Source organism: Girardinichthys multiradiatus, chromosome 19, assembly GCF_021462225.1.
Source record: "Girardinichthys multiradiatus isolate DD_20200921_A chromosome 19, DD_fGirMul_XY1, whole genome shotgun sequence".
NCBI lineage: Eukaryota > Metazoa > Chordata > Actinopteri > Cyprinodontiformes > Goodeidae > Girardinichthys > Girardinichthys multiradiatus.
The window spans coordinates 12,980,290-12,994,944 of record NC_061811.1 but is presented as its reverse complement, the minus strand read 5'-3'; the positions used below and the strand labels follow the sequence as shown (position 1 = coordinate 12,994,944).

At 39.1% G+C, this 14,655-nt stretch overlaps 2 protein-coding genes across 13 annotated transcripts in view; one reads left to right on the top strand and one right to left on the bottom strand.

Moving 5' to 3' along the window:
• Positions 1-7,368, bottom strand: part of ttll5 (tubulin tyrosine ligase-like family, member 5) — a 74,442-nt gene extending 67,074 nt beyond the window's left edge. For 4 of the 11 annotated variants that reach the window (XM_047345942.1, XM_047345950.1, XM_047345952.1 and 1 more), the window contains exons 1-4: positions 7,170-7,368; positions 6,879-7,077; positions 357-466; positions 171-253 (exon numbers count right to left, since the gene is read on the bottom strand). In XM_047345942.1, coding sequence (XP_047201898.1) covers positions 171-253; positions 357-466; positions 6,879-6,937 — 252 coding nt within the window. In that variant the 5' untranslated portion in view covers positions 6,938-7,077; positions 7,170-7,368. Of the gene's footprint in view, positions 1-170; positions 254-356; positions 467-6,878; positions 7,078-7,143 lie in introns of all 11 variants that reach the window. The other 7 variants (XM_047345946.1, XM_047345953.1, XM_047345944.1 and 4 more) reach the window with 6 other exon arrangements.
• A 4,405-nt stretch (positions 7,369-11,773) lies between these two features.
• erg28 (ergosterol biosynthesis 28 homolog) lies at positions 11,774-13,637 on the top strand. 2 transcript variants are annotated; one of them, XM_047345365.1, is made up of 5 exons: positions 11,774-11,932; positions 12,025-12,271; positions 12,982-13,072; positions 13,160-13,278; positions 13,389-13,637. In XM_047345365.1, the coding sequence occupies exons 2-5, from the start codon at positions 12,139-12,141 to the stop codon at positions 13,475-13,477; spliced, it is 432 nt and encodes a 143-aa protein (XP_047201321.1). In that variant the 5' UTR covers positions 11,774-11,932; positions 12,025-12,138; the 3' UTR covers positions 13,478-13,637. The 2 variants fall into 2 exon arrangements, with proteins under 2 accessions (XP_047201321.1, XP_047201322.1); XM_047345366.1 differs by having other exon boundaries at positions 11,786-12,271.
• Positions 13,638-14,655: the final 1,018 nt, after the last annotated feature.

Below are 14,655 nucleotides of genomic sequence, written 5' to 3'. Positions count from 1 at the left end.
CCGTACCCCCACATGTAGCAGAACTAAAGCTTTGTGGGTCTATTTCTTTTTCCAGAGCAGCTTTAACAGTTGCATTGGCAGTGAACGGGTAGAAGAAGAAAAAATAACCTTTCTCTTTTTCAAAAGGCACCAGATCTTTCAAATGTGCATGAATGAAAAATGAGCATTACCTCATGAAACCCATGACTGGAGAGTATTCTTCGTACTAGACGGCTCTCTGTGCGCACAATCTTGAAGGCCATATTATATCTCTCTGGGCAAATGAAACACACAAAAGACAGCATACATTACAATGTCCAACGTATTGAGACGCAACATTTGAAATATGCTGTTATATAACTTTAAAGGTTGTGTACCTCCAACGGAGCAGATATTCCTGTCTTTTGAAACAATAGCCTCAGGTAGAAATAGGAGAACTGGGATTGACTTGCTAAGGCCACTCCATGTGATGCAAGGATGGTCTCTACTTAGAGAAAAATGTTTACATGTGACATAAAAATCTAGTGAATAAAAACACTTTATTGAGAAATTCATAGAGAAAGCTGTACTAATATAACAGAGCTCAAATTTTTTGCCAGCTGTTACTAGAAACAGGACAGATGCTGGTCAATGTAACAAGGTTTTCCTCGACCGAATGGATTGTAGTTTATCATTATCACAGGAAAAAAAAAAAAAAAAAAAAAAAAAAAAAAAATATATATATATATATATATATATATATATACAGGTCCTTCTCAAAATATTAGCATATTGTGATAAAGTTAATTATTTTCCATAATGTCATGATGAAAATTTAACATTCATATATTTTAGATTCATTGCACACTAACTGAAATATTTCATGTCTTTTATTGTCTTAATACGGATGATTTTGGCATACAGCTCATGAAAACCCAAAATTCCTATCTCACAAAATTAGCATATTTCATCCGACCAATAAAAGAAAAGTGTTTTTAATACAAAAAACGTCAACCTTCAAATAATCATGTACAGTTATGCACTCAATACTTGGTCGGGAATCCTTTGGCAGAAATGACTGCTTCAATGCGGCGTGGCATGGAGGCAATCAGCCTGTGGCACTGCTGAGGTCTTATGGAGGCCCAGGATGCTTCGATAGCGGCCTTTAGCTCATCCAGAGTGTTGGGTCTTGAGTCTCTCAACGTTCTCTTCACAATATCCCACAGATTCTCTATGGGGTTCAGGTCAGAAGAGTTGGCAGGCCAATTGAGCACAGTGATACCATGGTCAGTAAACCATTTACCAGTGGTTTTGGCACTGTGAGCAGGTGCCAGGTCGTGCTGAAAAATGAAATCTTCATCTCCATAAAGCTTTTCAGCAGATGGAAGCATGAAGTGCTCCAAAATCTCCTGATAGCTAGCTGCATTGACCCTGCCCTTGATAGAACACAGTGGACCAACACCAGCAGCTGACACGGCACCCCAGACCATCACTGACTGTGGGTACTTGACACTGGACTTCTGGCATTTTGGCATTTCCTTCTCCCCAGTCTTCCTCCAGATTCTGGCACCTTGATTTCCGAATGACATGCAGAATTTGCTTTCATCCGAAAAAAGTACTTTGGACCACTGAGCAACAGTCCAGTGCTGCTTCTCTGTAGCCCAGGTCAGGCGCTTCTGCCGCTGTTTCTGGTTCAAAAGTGGCTTGACCTGGGGAATGCGGCACCTGTAGCCCATTTCCTGCACACGCCTGTGCACGGTGGCTCTGGATGTTTCTACTCCAGACTCAGTCCACTGCTTCCGCAGGTCCCCCAAGGTCTGGAATCGGTCCTTCTCCACAATCTTCCTCAGGGTCCGGTCACCTCTTCTCGTTGTGCAGCCTTTTCTGCCACACTTTTTCCTTCCCACAGACTTCCCACTGAGGTGCCTTGATACAGCACTCTGGGAACAGCCTATTCGTTCAGAAATTTCTTTCTGTGTCTTACCCTCTTGCTTGAGGGTGTCAATAGTGGCCTTCTGGACAGCAGTCAGGTCGGCAGTCTTACCCATGATTGGGGTTTTGAGTGATGAACCAGGCTGGGAGTTTTAAAGGCCTCAGGAATCTTTTGCAGGTGTTTAGAGTTAACTCGTTGATTCAGATGATTAGGTTCATAGCTCGTTTAGAGACCCTTTTAATGATATGCTAAGACAATAAAAGACCTGAAATATTTCAGTTAGTGTGCAATGAATCTAAAATATATTAATGTTAAATTTTCATCATTACATTATGGAAAATAATGAACTTTATCACAATATGCTAATATTTTGAGAAGGACCTGTATATACATTTCATGATATGAATGAACCATTTTATGTAAAGCTTAGTAGGCAAATTGTAGCACTGAATGCAGCTGTTGTGGTAAAGTAGCCTATTTGTGTGAAGATCCTGCTAAGCTTGGTGTTTGTTTTCCTTCAATCCTCTGACATGCTCAGCATCACTCAAATTTTTTATCTAGAGCATTTTTTTATCTACTGCTTATTGATCGAGAGTGAGAAATCACCCAAAACATAGACAGAACCGAATCGGAACTGAGAGTTTTTGATTTGTAGTTGGAGTTTGGAGCTGGTCCCGCTGGCTAAAGGGAGAACAGAGGTGACGGAAACCTGTAGCAGAAACTCGAGTTGGTTCAGAAAAGATAAACAGCTGTCTAAGCTATTCAATGTTTTCCTCCACTGGTGTGGCAGTTTTGATAATATAACCCAATAGTTGACCACAAGCCCTTTCTTTAAACTCAAGAGAGAGAAACCAAGCACATTTTGATAAAAGTTAGATTGTTAATCAGCTTTGATAATATTTTCAACGTTCATTTAATTAGAATACTTTTCTACTTTCAGCAACAGATTGTGAAATTGGTGTTCGTTAGAGGTGCAACAAGATCCCGATTCATGAGATCTCGCAATATTAGAATGGCACAATATTTGTGAATCAAAGCGAGGTCTCTTTCTAGTTGCTGTCCTCATGTGACTCCACTCAGTGGAGCAAGTATAAGTGGTTATTATGTGTCCCGGATATGAAGGAGAGTGATTATAGCTTGAAATCTTGTTACATTCATGCTTGAGGCCCTTATTTTGAAGTGAAAAGGGGGAGTACTTCCTGCTTTGCAGCACTGCCCATGAAGTTGGCTGATAAAGAAGCATTAAAGAAGCTCCTCCAGTTTTAAATTCTGTGTCTAACAGCATTTAGGGTACTACAGTATTGTTACACCCCCATCTTAGTTTTTTTGCTTCTTTTTACCTAAATAATATGTAATTAATTTGATTAATAAAATAAATCTTGTTTTCAATAAATATCCATAATTTACCTGCTTTAAATTTGCAATAGAATCCCTCCCGGGGAGGAAAGAATTAATCCCCCAGAACAACTTGCTTGATAGATTCTTGATCGATTAAGACACAAATTAAGACGGATTACTGATATATATTAGCATAATTTAAAATAGCTGGAAGGTCCTGTGTTGCTGTGCATGGCCAGTCAGCTGGCTGAAAGAAGGCAAATCGCTTTTTCCTCGCTTCCAAAAAACAGACACATTTTTAGCTCTTTGAAAATATTCACAATATTGTGTTGTTATTAATTTAACTACTTAGCGCTGAACAAATAAGGCCACTTAGTTGAATGAATATACCAGTGTTGAGGCTAAACCAAATCCTTTTAGAATGTGTAGAAATCCTATATTCAGACATTTAATGAAATCACAGGGTTAAATAAAAATGAGAAAAAGGTTAGGGACATCTGCTTTCATGGAAGAAAATTGGATTAAAAAAAACAAAATACGTCAAAGCCAGAAATGACTGGTTAGACGACAAAAACAAAAACAAAAAAAAAATCACCCAGGAAAAGTCTGATTGGCAAATCTCGTTAAAAAAGACCTGACAATCAACTTGGAAGATAAATCTGCACACAGTAAAGATCTACATATGAATGTTTTGGTGTTAATCCATAATCATAAACACATTGTCTTAGATGTTATTAATGTTTGCTATTACCTTAGAAAATGGTGCATACAAATAAAGCAAAGTAACTACATCACAGAACCCATACAACTCAAACTTTCTTTAACAAAAGCATTGAGAAAAGAAACTTGAAGTTGCTGTTTGGCCTGTAGGGTATGTGTTGGTACAATACTGATGCATCATTTTATTTAAGTATTCCTGCATCTTTGCAACTGGACTCTAAAAAACTGGCAAGGTTTAAGCATTAAACTGAAAATGAGTAAAAAGCAGACAACATGCTAGAAAACTTTCAGCAGACCTCAAGATATACTGTACCTGGAATGCCTGAAAATAAGACTAAGACAAGACATCAAATGATGTTAAGTAAAAGTTTATATTTCCTATTTTTTATATTCCATAATAGTAAATTTGACACAGGCAGGGCCTTGTTGTTCTCAGAATAAGAATGGATAGTCTGCACAGTTGTGAGATTAAAAGAGTTTTGATGTTAAACTGACCTGCTTGAATTCTAGCTGTGCCACTGACTGAAACCATTACTTTGTGTTTGTGTTTTACTCAGAGTAGGAGACACAACATTGTCAATTAAGGGTGCACCGACTGCAGTTTTCTGGCCGATCACCGACTACCGATCTTTAAAAAGCATGACCTGCTGATTCCAATTTTGGCCAATACAGATCTTTTATTATAACTGACAATGTCAGGTGTTATAAGGTCACAATACACCTTCAAAGTTCTAATCTTATTTTATTGAAAAACACTGAACAACATCCATGAAATAATACAAACGTTTTTTAACTGCACAGGTTAGTGCACTCAAATACAAATGAAATGTTTAGAGCATCGCAGTTCCTTTAGTCTTTCATTTCTCACATAAAAAACTGGCACAATAGGTCAGACAAGCAGATAAGATCAGCGAAAAAGATCGGTATCACATGTAAGTATTGGCCGTTCATCGATCTCCCTAAATTAAGGCCGGCCGATCGATCGGTGCACCCCTATCGTCGATGACTCTTATTATTAATATCTTTCTGTCAGTCACTCTTTTCATGGAACAAAATTTAAAAAACTGTCTTGCTCTGTTGTCATGTCACATTTGTTAACCTTCATTCAGAGGACATGTGTTCCACTTTTGGCTCTAGTATCTTTAGTAGTAATCTGGAAAGTTATACGTAGTAGTGCTTTGCATTATTTAGTGTCACGTTTCATTGTTGTACATTGCCCTGTTTTAAATTATGGATGACTCCTGGTACAAAAGACAAGATAAAGTTAAAAAACACACATAGCTGAATATCTGTACTACATTACATTATACGTTGTGCTTTGTGTTGTATTTTTCGAAATCTATGTTTTATCACTGTTATGGTGACACAAATATAAGAGTAAAAGCTGTTAAATTGTTATTCTAGGAAATTCAAACTAATTTAGGAGAAGCAGGCTGAAAACAGGAGCTGTTATACTCAGTAAGGTATGACTAAGAATAGCTTAAAGAGGGAATTATTTGGGAGAAAGAAGAAAGACCAGCTGTCACATTCACAGTGGAGGATTAGCTTATTCGCTCTGCATCTCAATTCATAAAAAATTGTTCAATGTTGAGATTTGATCTTGTCCAAACACATCTTTTGAATTTATTTATTCAGCATCTCTATGGATATCATATAGGTATTGTTCAACAGTAATTAAATAATACAATTTAAATGAATTATAATAATTTGTAATTGTGAAGATTGGAGAAAATTGTGAACTTCATCCAACCAGGTGGCACATTAATCATCTATTAAGTGCCAAATCTTACAATGGGAGTCAAGAGGATCAGCAAGGTAAGAACCTAAGTGAGACTAAAGAGAACTGTCTAAGTTCACAAGCTGCACACACTTTGAGAAAGAGCCTCTCTGAAGCTTGTAATGGTTGTGAGCAATGTGTTAAAAGACCATTAAAAGAGAAAACCTACAATTTTTGCATGTCTACATGAATCTACAATATTCAATATTAATGTATTTGTCATTTCACATTTTAACCAAAGAAAATACCACTGAATGAAGCAAAATATTATTTCTCAACAGCTGCTTTTAGTGCTAATTGTTTATCAAATCAGAATAAATTAGAATAAATGGCATAGGCCCACTTATTAATTTAACAAGTAAACTATTTAAAATATTTACACCTCTTTTTAAACTGCTATACCAGGCGAGGGCCGATATTAGGTTTTTATGGTGTGATAACCATGTCCTTTACCTAAAAATCCAATGGTTTTTCAGAGTCATGGTATTAATACAATATTTTAAAATAAAAATGTACCACCCTATCTATATGATGTTATCTGAAACACACAAAAAACACAACAAAGCAAACATATACATTATATTTAATAAAAATTACTCTTCAGTTGTTTATTTCACTAAATAGTATACCTTTTTGTGCTTCTGCTCTTTATAACTCAAGTATAACAAGCAGATATTAACTAGTACATTTATTAGGCTGCTCCCTTCAGTAGCCAACCTACAGTAGACCAATAAACAAAACAGTGTAACATTAACATGACTTATGGGCTTCGCTCCTTTGGTTTACATGTTATAGTCAAATTTAATTTTCTTGTAAGCAAGGAAAAATTGTATCTCTGGCTCTCGATTACACCCAAATGTTACACATAGATTATTATGACAAAAATGTAAAACAGATTGAAAGTTTAGTTACATTATGTTCTAGATTGTTATCTGTGTCTGTTTGTAATTTCACACAAACACAAAAGCTGTCCCCAAAAATGACTGCTTAAAAAGACTGAACTAAGAGTTAAGACTTTTTTATTTTATTTCTTAAACTGAGTGTATTACATCTGTTTCCACACCACTGACGTCCCACAGCAAGTTTCTAGAGCCGATTGCTATCATTACTTTTAAAGTGCAGCAAACAGCAGAAGAGGAGTGCTGAACATACCCTTGCTCGTCCTCCGAGGAAGACTCGGAGTCCTCTTTCTCCCGAACCACAGCTGGCATTTTCCCATCCAAGTAAGGCTGACTACCCGATTAGATCCTCCAGGCAGCAACGAAAGCTGTTCTACCAAGAACAGTGGCGGTTACAGTGGTCCCTCCACATTTTATACGGCAGCAACACTCGTTTCGCTATGCGAGAAATACTGACACACGCATAAAGATGTATAGATTAGATCAAACCTAAATAATAATAACGGTTATAAATCTACCTGTAGCAGCGATGAAATCTTCTTACGGCACAAATATAGGAGAATGGCACGGACTGGTGGTTATCCTACTAGCCAAACCAGAGTCAGTTTAGATGTAAAACCAAGCAACAGTATTTTTAAACCTAAGTATGAATGTACACCGACATAAGCGTTCCCGTCCCTTCCTGTTCACCAACGCTAACAGCTAACTAGCTGACAGAGGCATCACAGCGCCGTTAATCTTCCTGGTTACTACAACAACTGAGTAGCAACAGCGCAGCGGGCATGCGCACTGGCTTACATTTGTTCACGTGAGGAACATTTAAACTGAACCGTTAATCCCCATTACAGCAGGTGTATTGTTTTACAAGAAATCTACGAAAAAAGGACTTGTTCCTTTTGTAAAACATGGAAATGTTGTGAAACTGTTTTCAGACGTTGGTTTAATAAAAATTATTTTGAATTCATATGATTCACAACATGAAATCAGATGTGATACTCATGGAAATATATTCCAAATAGCTCCAGAACCCGTTCCTTTTAAATTGTATTTAACTAATTGCACAATATAGACAATTCTATCAGTTAGAATATCATTAAAATGTTAATTTATTTCAATAACTAAATTCACAAAGTGAAACACATTATATAGCCCAATTACACATAGACTGATGTTTTCAAGCCTTTATTTCTGTTAATAATTTCACATTTACAGCTAGTGAAACACATTTAAGATTAAAATATTACATCAGACCAATAGAAAAACATTTTAGTACAAAAATGTGGGCTAAATAAAAAGTGTTCGATAGCTGCTTAACAGCTATTTTTACAAGGTACTTTTAATCTGACAAATGAGCCTCATCAGTATGCATATTCTAGTTCATTGAATATTACTGAATATGATAGTGGCTGAACCCAAAGCTGTGTTTTGTCACAAACTTTAATTTATTTTATTCTGATTTATGTTCTGTGATACACCATCAGTAGGTTGTGCATAACAGTGATGTGAAGAGAAAAGAATACATGGTTTTCTAATTTTTTCACAAACATAAATCTGAAAAGTGTGTTTGCTATGCCCCTACATAGTTTGTGGCAAAGCTTGAACAGGTCTTCTGGCTTATTTTTTTCCCAACAATAGCTTTCTTCTTGCTGTCAACAGATTCTTCCAACTGAGCTGTAGATATCTGCAGCTCCTCCAGAGTTATGCTAGGCCTCCTGGCCGCTGACTTATACTGTCCTTGCTTGGCCAGCCTTTATTCATGGCAGGTTTGCAGTTTAACCATACTTTTTCCATTTTCGGATGATGTATTAAGAGTGCTCTATGAGATATCCAAAACCTGGGACATTGTCTCACAACCTAAACTTGTGTCATGACGCTGGTTATTCAGTAACCTTCTCTAACAAACAACAGCTGTATTTATACTAAGATTCAATTATACACAGTTGAGCACTTTTTTCATAGGGGTATCAGATTAAGGTGGAATGAATACGAACATACTGTTTGCTAGGGTTTTTATAACTTTTGTATTGTTTATCACTCATGTCTGCTCTAAGTGCTTTTCCCTCCTTACATGTTACAGGAAGGGAGATGGGGACAAGAATGAGTTATGCTTTTATTCTTTTATTCTTTTATTAGCAGCATCTGGGGGGTATTCACCAGGTCCCCACTTCCCACTTCCTCTGTTTGTTTATAATCAAGACAAATGAACCCTAACCTTTCTGACCCCACACACACACACACACACACACCCTGAATGTTGTTTGAACTGTGTGTGACCAAGCATGTATAAATAAAGAGGGAGGAGTGTTAATACTTCGTAGTTTGTATTGCACAGCTACCCTTGCCGCAAGTAAAACTGACTCTGTGTCGTTCCTTACCTCTGAGTTGATTAAATAATACCTAACACTGTTCACTTTTCCGTTCATTATTAAAAAATTTTGAAACCATGTATCCTCTTATTTTACTTAGCTACATTGTGTTGGTCATTTCGGTTCGTCGTCTTCCGCTTATCTGGGACCGGGTCGCGGGGGCAGCAGACTCAGCAGAGACGCCCAGACATCCCTCTCCCCAGACACCTCCTCCAGCTTCTCCAGGGGGAGCCCAAGGCGTTCCCAGGCCAGCTGAGAGACATAGTCCCTCCAGCATGTCCTGGGCCGTCCCCTGGGCCTCCTCCCGGTGGGACGTGCCTGGAACACCTCCCGAGGAAGGCGTCCAGGAGGCATCCGGTATAGATGCCCGAGCCACCTCAACTGGCTCCTCTCAATGTGGAGGAGCAGCGGCTCTACTCCGAGCCCCTCCTAGATGGCCGAGCTCCTCACCCTATCTCTAAGGGAGTGCCCGGCCACCCTACGGAGGAAGCTCATTTCAGCCGCTTGTATCCGGGATCTCGTTCTTTCGGTCATAACCCAAAGTTCATGGCCATAGGTGAGGGTAGGAACGTAGACCGACCGGTAAATTGAGAGCTTTGCTTTTCGGCTCAGCTCTCTCTTCACCACAACGGACCGGCACAGTGCCCCCATTACTGCGGCAGCCACACCGATCCGTCTGTCGATCTCCCGCTCCATTTTTCCCCCACTCGTGAACAAGACCCCGAGATACTTGAACTCCTCCACTTGAGGAAGGAACTCCCCTCCAACCTGAAGAGGACAAGCCACCCTTTTCCCGTCGAGTACCATGGCCTCGGACTTGGAGGAGCTGATCTTCATCCCAGCCGCTTCACACTCGGCTGCGAACCACCACAGCGCATGCTGTAAGTCTTGGCTAGAGGGGGCCAGCAGGACTACGTCATCTGCAAAAAGAAGAGACGAAATCCACTGGTCCCCAAACCAGACCCCCTCCGGCCCTTGGCTGCGTCTAGAAATCCTGTCCATAAAAGTTATGAACAGGACAGGTGACAAAGGGCAGCCCTGCCGGAGTCTCCTCTCCAATACCCTGGCGTAGGCCTTACCAGGGAGGCTGAGGAATGTGATCCCCCTGTAGTTGGAACACACCCTCCGGTCCCCCTTCTTATGAAGGGGCAGACTGGGGTGGTGGTCCCCCTTCTTCTGCCAGTCCAGAGGCACTGTCCCCAACCGCCACGCAATGTTGAAGAGGCATGTCAACCATGACAGCCCAACAACATCCATAGATTTGAGGTACTCTGGGCGGATCTCATCCACCCCCGAAGCCTTGCCACCACGGAGCTTTTTAACCACCTCTGTGACTTCAGCCTGGGTGATGAAAGAATCCAACCCCGAGTCCCCAGCCTCTGTTTCCACCACAGAATGCGTCATGGCAGGATTGAGGAGATCCTCGAAGTACTCCTTCCACCGCCCGATAATGTCCTCAGTCGAGGTCAGCAGCCTCCCACCCCCACTATAAACAGTGCTGGCGAAGCACTGCTTCCCCCTCCTGAGGTGCCGAACGATTTTCCAGAATCGCTTCGAGGCCAACCGTTAGTCCCTCTCCATGGCCTCAGCGAACTCCTCCCAGGCCCGAGTTTTTGCCTCTGCAACAGCCCGGGCCGCAGCACGCTTGGCCTCACGGTACCCGTCAGCCGCCTCAGGAGTCCCACAAGCCAACCACAGCCGATAGGACTCCTTCTTCAGCTTGATAGCACCCCTTACTGCCGGTGTCCACCACCGGGTTCTGGGATTGCCGGTGGTGGTCATTCACATAATAATTTCAATAAAGTAGAGTTTGTGGTTGTAATGCGTCAAAATGTAAAAAGGTTTTGTGGTAAAATTGTTGTGTGAGATAAATTCTAACCAAAAACAAACTGATGAAATCCTGCTGACATCACATAAGGCATGAAGCAACAGATTTATTTTAAACATTCGTAATATTAACATTTTACTATTTTTCACTTTTTTTTCTAACGTGTTTATGGAGTACAATGTACCAGTACATATTCATACCCTATTACTCAATCAGTAGAGCTTTTTACTGCGAAATGGCGAACGAAAAGCTTCTTTAACCAGCCATATTTTCATTGCCACTGCTCATTCGTTAAAATAACAAAAGACAAGAAGATATCTTTTAAAGTTACGTTGTCTATTGTTTATTGTCTTCTCTTGAATCCATATTTTATTTAACTTTGATCATCACTAGTTTTGCCTGCTCTTTTGGTCTTCATGAATAAGCAAAACACAAATTAAACTACTCAACTACCATATTATATTGTTTAAATATAAGTACAATAACGCACTATGAGTTTATGATATACAGCCAGAAGAATTTAAATATGGAAGAAAGTAAGGAAGGAAATAAAGAATAAAGTCTGAAAGAATATTATATTAAATATTCTGTTTTAAATGTATCCATGTAATTGTTGTACATCCGTTTAAGGTTTTCTTTTTAAAACAAAATCTAAATTAATGAGACAAATCTTGGTGCAAATTATAACTAAAGGTTCATTTTAGCTCATGTTTCAAGAAGACACACAAAAAATATGCATTTAATTCAATGTTCCTGTGTATTAAAAGCCAATGAAAGATGTCATGCTCTTGTGTACTAGTCCTGTCCTTGTCAACAAATACTAACCTGCTGTCTGCAAACTACTGGAAATGCTGAGTTGTTATTGGGCGTATAGAAAAATGGGCGGTACCTCAAGCTTTAGGAGGACCAATCACAATAATGGTTCGACCGAATGGAGCCATTTTTGGAGGTTTATTATTGGCTAACCCTGTGAGCAAAGATTGGGAAAAAGTCATTGTTGCAAATGTATCTAAATGGTTGGCCGAAGTCTCCCTGTGGTGTTTTGTCTTGCAAGATTGTTTTTGAGGAACATGACGACGCTGTAATTTGGCTGACGCCAGGGGATAATTACCTGTAAATTTCGCAGTTTTCTTTGATGAAATTTTCTTATCGCACTTACGGCGATATTAGCCTGCTAAGAGACATAATATGTTTGTAATCTCCAGACAGATGACCTTGAATGTGTGCTTTAAACCGCTCGGTCGCTCCTAGCAGTCTCCGGTATCCCGCCCTGCTGTGAGCCGACAGACTCTCTGACAGGTGCGTCACTGACAGCAGACATGAGCCGCTTTCTGAACGTCCTCCGGAGCTGGCTGGTGATGGTGTCCGTCATCGCGGTGGGAAACACCGTGCAGAGTTTCAGGGACCACAGCTTCCTCTCAGAGAAGCTCTACACGGGAACACCAGAGTTTGGTGAGTATTGGTATGTGGAAAAATGAGCACATCCACATGTGTTTGTCAAAAATATTTAGACGTACCGAAGATTCGAGTTGCAAAATAAACAATAAAAAACGCAGATACCTTTTAGCATGTTCTGTAAAAATAGGATTTCTGGTGAGAAATAAATTAGGCTACTAAGGGATTTAAAGAGACATACCACTGTACAGAGAATAATAATGGAGGACATTCAAAACAACTGCCAACATGCCTAGGTCTGGCCTTCCAAGCAAGTTCACCCTGAGAGCAGATAGCATAATGCTAAAAGTCTATGGACTGTACGTGTAAGTAACCCCTCAAACATCTCATAGCTGAAGGTGAGGAGTAGGACAACTCCTCAGATTAGTGTCAGAGATTGGTAGATGGGTATGAACAATGTTTTGAAGTTATTTCAGCCAAAGGGGGTGACAACACCTAATAGGAGTTAAGGTGTCCTTACGTTTTCTCTTAACAAAAAGATGAGATCTAGGTGTGACCATTTCTTATAAAAGAACTGAATATTTAATGAGGTGTTCAAATGTCTTTAATATAACATTAGATCGAACTGACAGAGGATGATTAAAACAGCAAATTACATAATTTTATAATCATTTAACTAATCAGAAACAAATGGTTTAAAATGATTTTGACGTAATATACCTACTGCTCTATTATGCTCCCTCCCACCCTCCCCAAACTTACTCTAGTGAATGGTCTCCAAGCTCGAACGTTTGGTGTTTGGACGTTGCTGTCATCGATTATCCGGTGTGCCTGTGCCATTGATATCCAGAACAAAACGTAAGCCAACCGGTTATGTTTTAAAGCATATTCCCACTCATGACTTACAATATTATGTTCATATTGTTTGCATCTTGACTCCTACAGGCTGTATCACATTACTTTATGGACATTTGTGCTAGCACTGGGTCACTTTCTGTCTGAAGCATTCATATACAAAACTGCACCACTGACTATTGGAGTCATGGCACCACTCATTGTTGCAAGTAAGTATGGTGTGATAATTGGTTCTAATAATATTTTCATGCTTAAAAGGTATATTTTTGCTGTATATTTAGGTTATGGGTCTGAAAAGCATCTCATCTCATTTTCCCAGGTTTCTCCATCATAGGAATGCTCATTGGATTCCAGTGTTTTCCAGAGACTCAGGAGGAAGTAGGAGCACGGCAGAAGAAGCGAAACTAGTTTCCTCAATTGGCCGAATCCACCACCACCAGCACACGGGCTTGGACCGGTCCTTGTTTGCCGGCAGTTGCATCAAGAAAGAAGAAGTTCCCATGTTTACTGAGACTTTGTACTTCACCCTTTACGTCCTTTTATATAAATGCATATTTTATTAACAGCATGATCGTGAGTGTTCTGCTTTTACTGACTTCACATTCAAATGAGCAATAGTATAAAGGATTAAGCCACATGTATAAGTGTCAGTTTGTGTTCTGTATACTGGAGTATACATTTTTCACTTGATCACAAAATTATTCCTTCATGTTTAGTTCAGATTTACCAAAGAACAATAACTGCATAATGTAAAAGTGTTTTACTCACAGCTGTTCCTTGACGTTTGTTCTGTGCCCTGAAGGATTTTCACTTCATCAGAAACCATCACCAGTTTTTTGATGGTTTATATCCTAGCAATAAGAACGGGATGTATTTTTAAAATTGTAAGTCTGCAAAGCAATTCAGATGTAATTGTTTGTTGCATAAATTTCGGGAAATGATCACCCATCATGTGGTGTTCGATATTTGAATTAAGGCTAAACGTTTGACATTTTTGCAGCATTTATGCTTTTGTTTCTCCTGCTGATGGATGTAAAAGTCAAACATACTCTTGATGTCATTCAGGATTAACATAAATTATCTTCTATCAAGTATAAGGTGTTATTTTTAATTGTCTAACTATGCTATGTTGTTTGACCAAATAAATTATTTCTCAAGAAAAAGATTTGGTTTTTCAGATATTGAGCATTTGCATCATTGGTTTATTGCTTAATCTTTTATCCCAGTTAAAAAATGTTTATGTAATTTCCTGTGTTTTGTATTTGTTGTTTACTTTGTTTTGATGGATTATGATTGTGCTATTTTTTTCCCATCATAAAATATCCATTTTAAATCCCCTTTACGGTGCATTTATGCCGGTTCAATTTCCATCTGGTTTTGTTTTTATCCAAGTCTGTTTATGGTTCCTCCTATAGCCTGCTTTACACCTCTTTGTGATCCTTCTGTTTTTGGTAGAAATTTTAATCTAGGATACTAGGTATTTTGTTGTCTCTCCTATCCTTTTTTATATATCTTTGTCATGTTCTTTTATTAACATTTTAACATGTTTTGGTTACTGCTGCCTCCAAAATCTCTAATATTTTCAT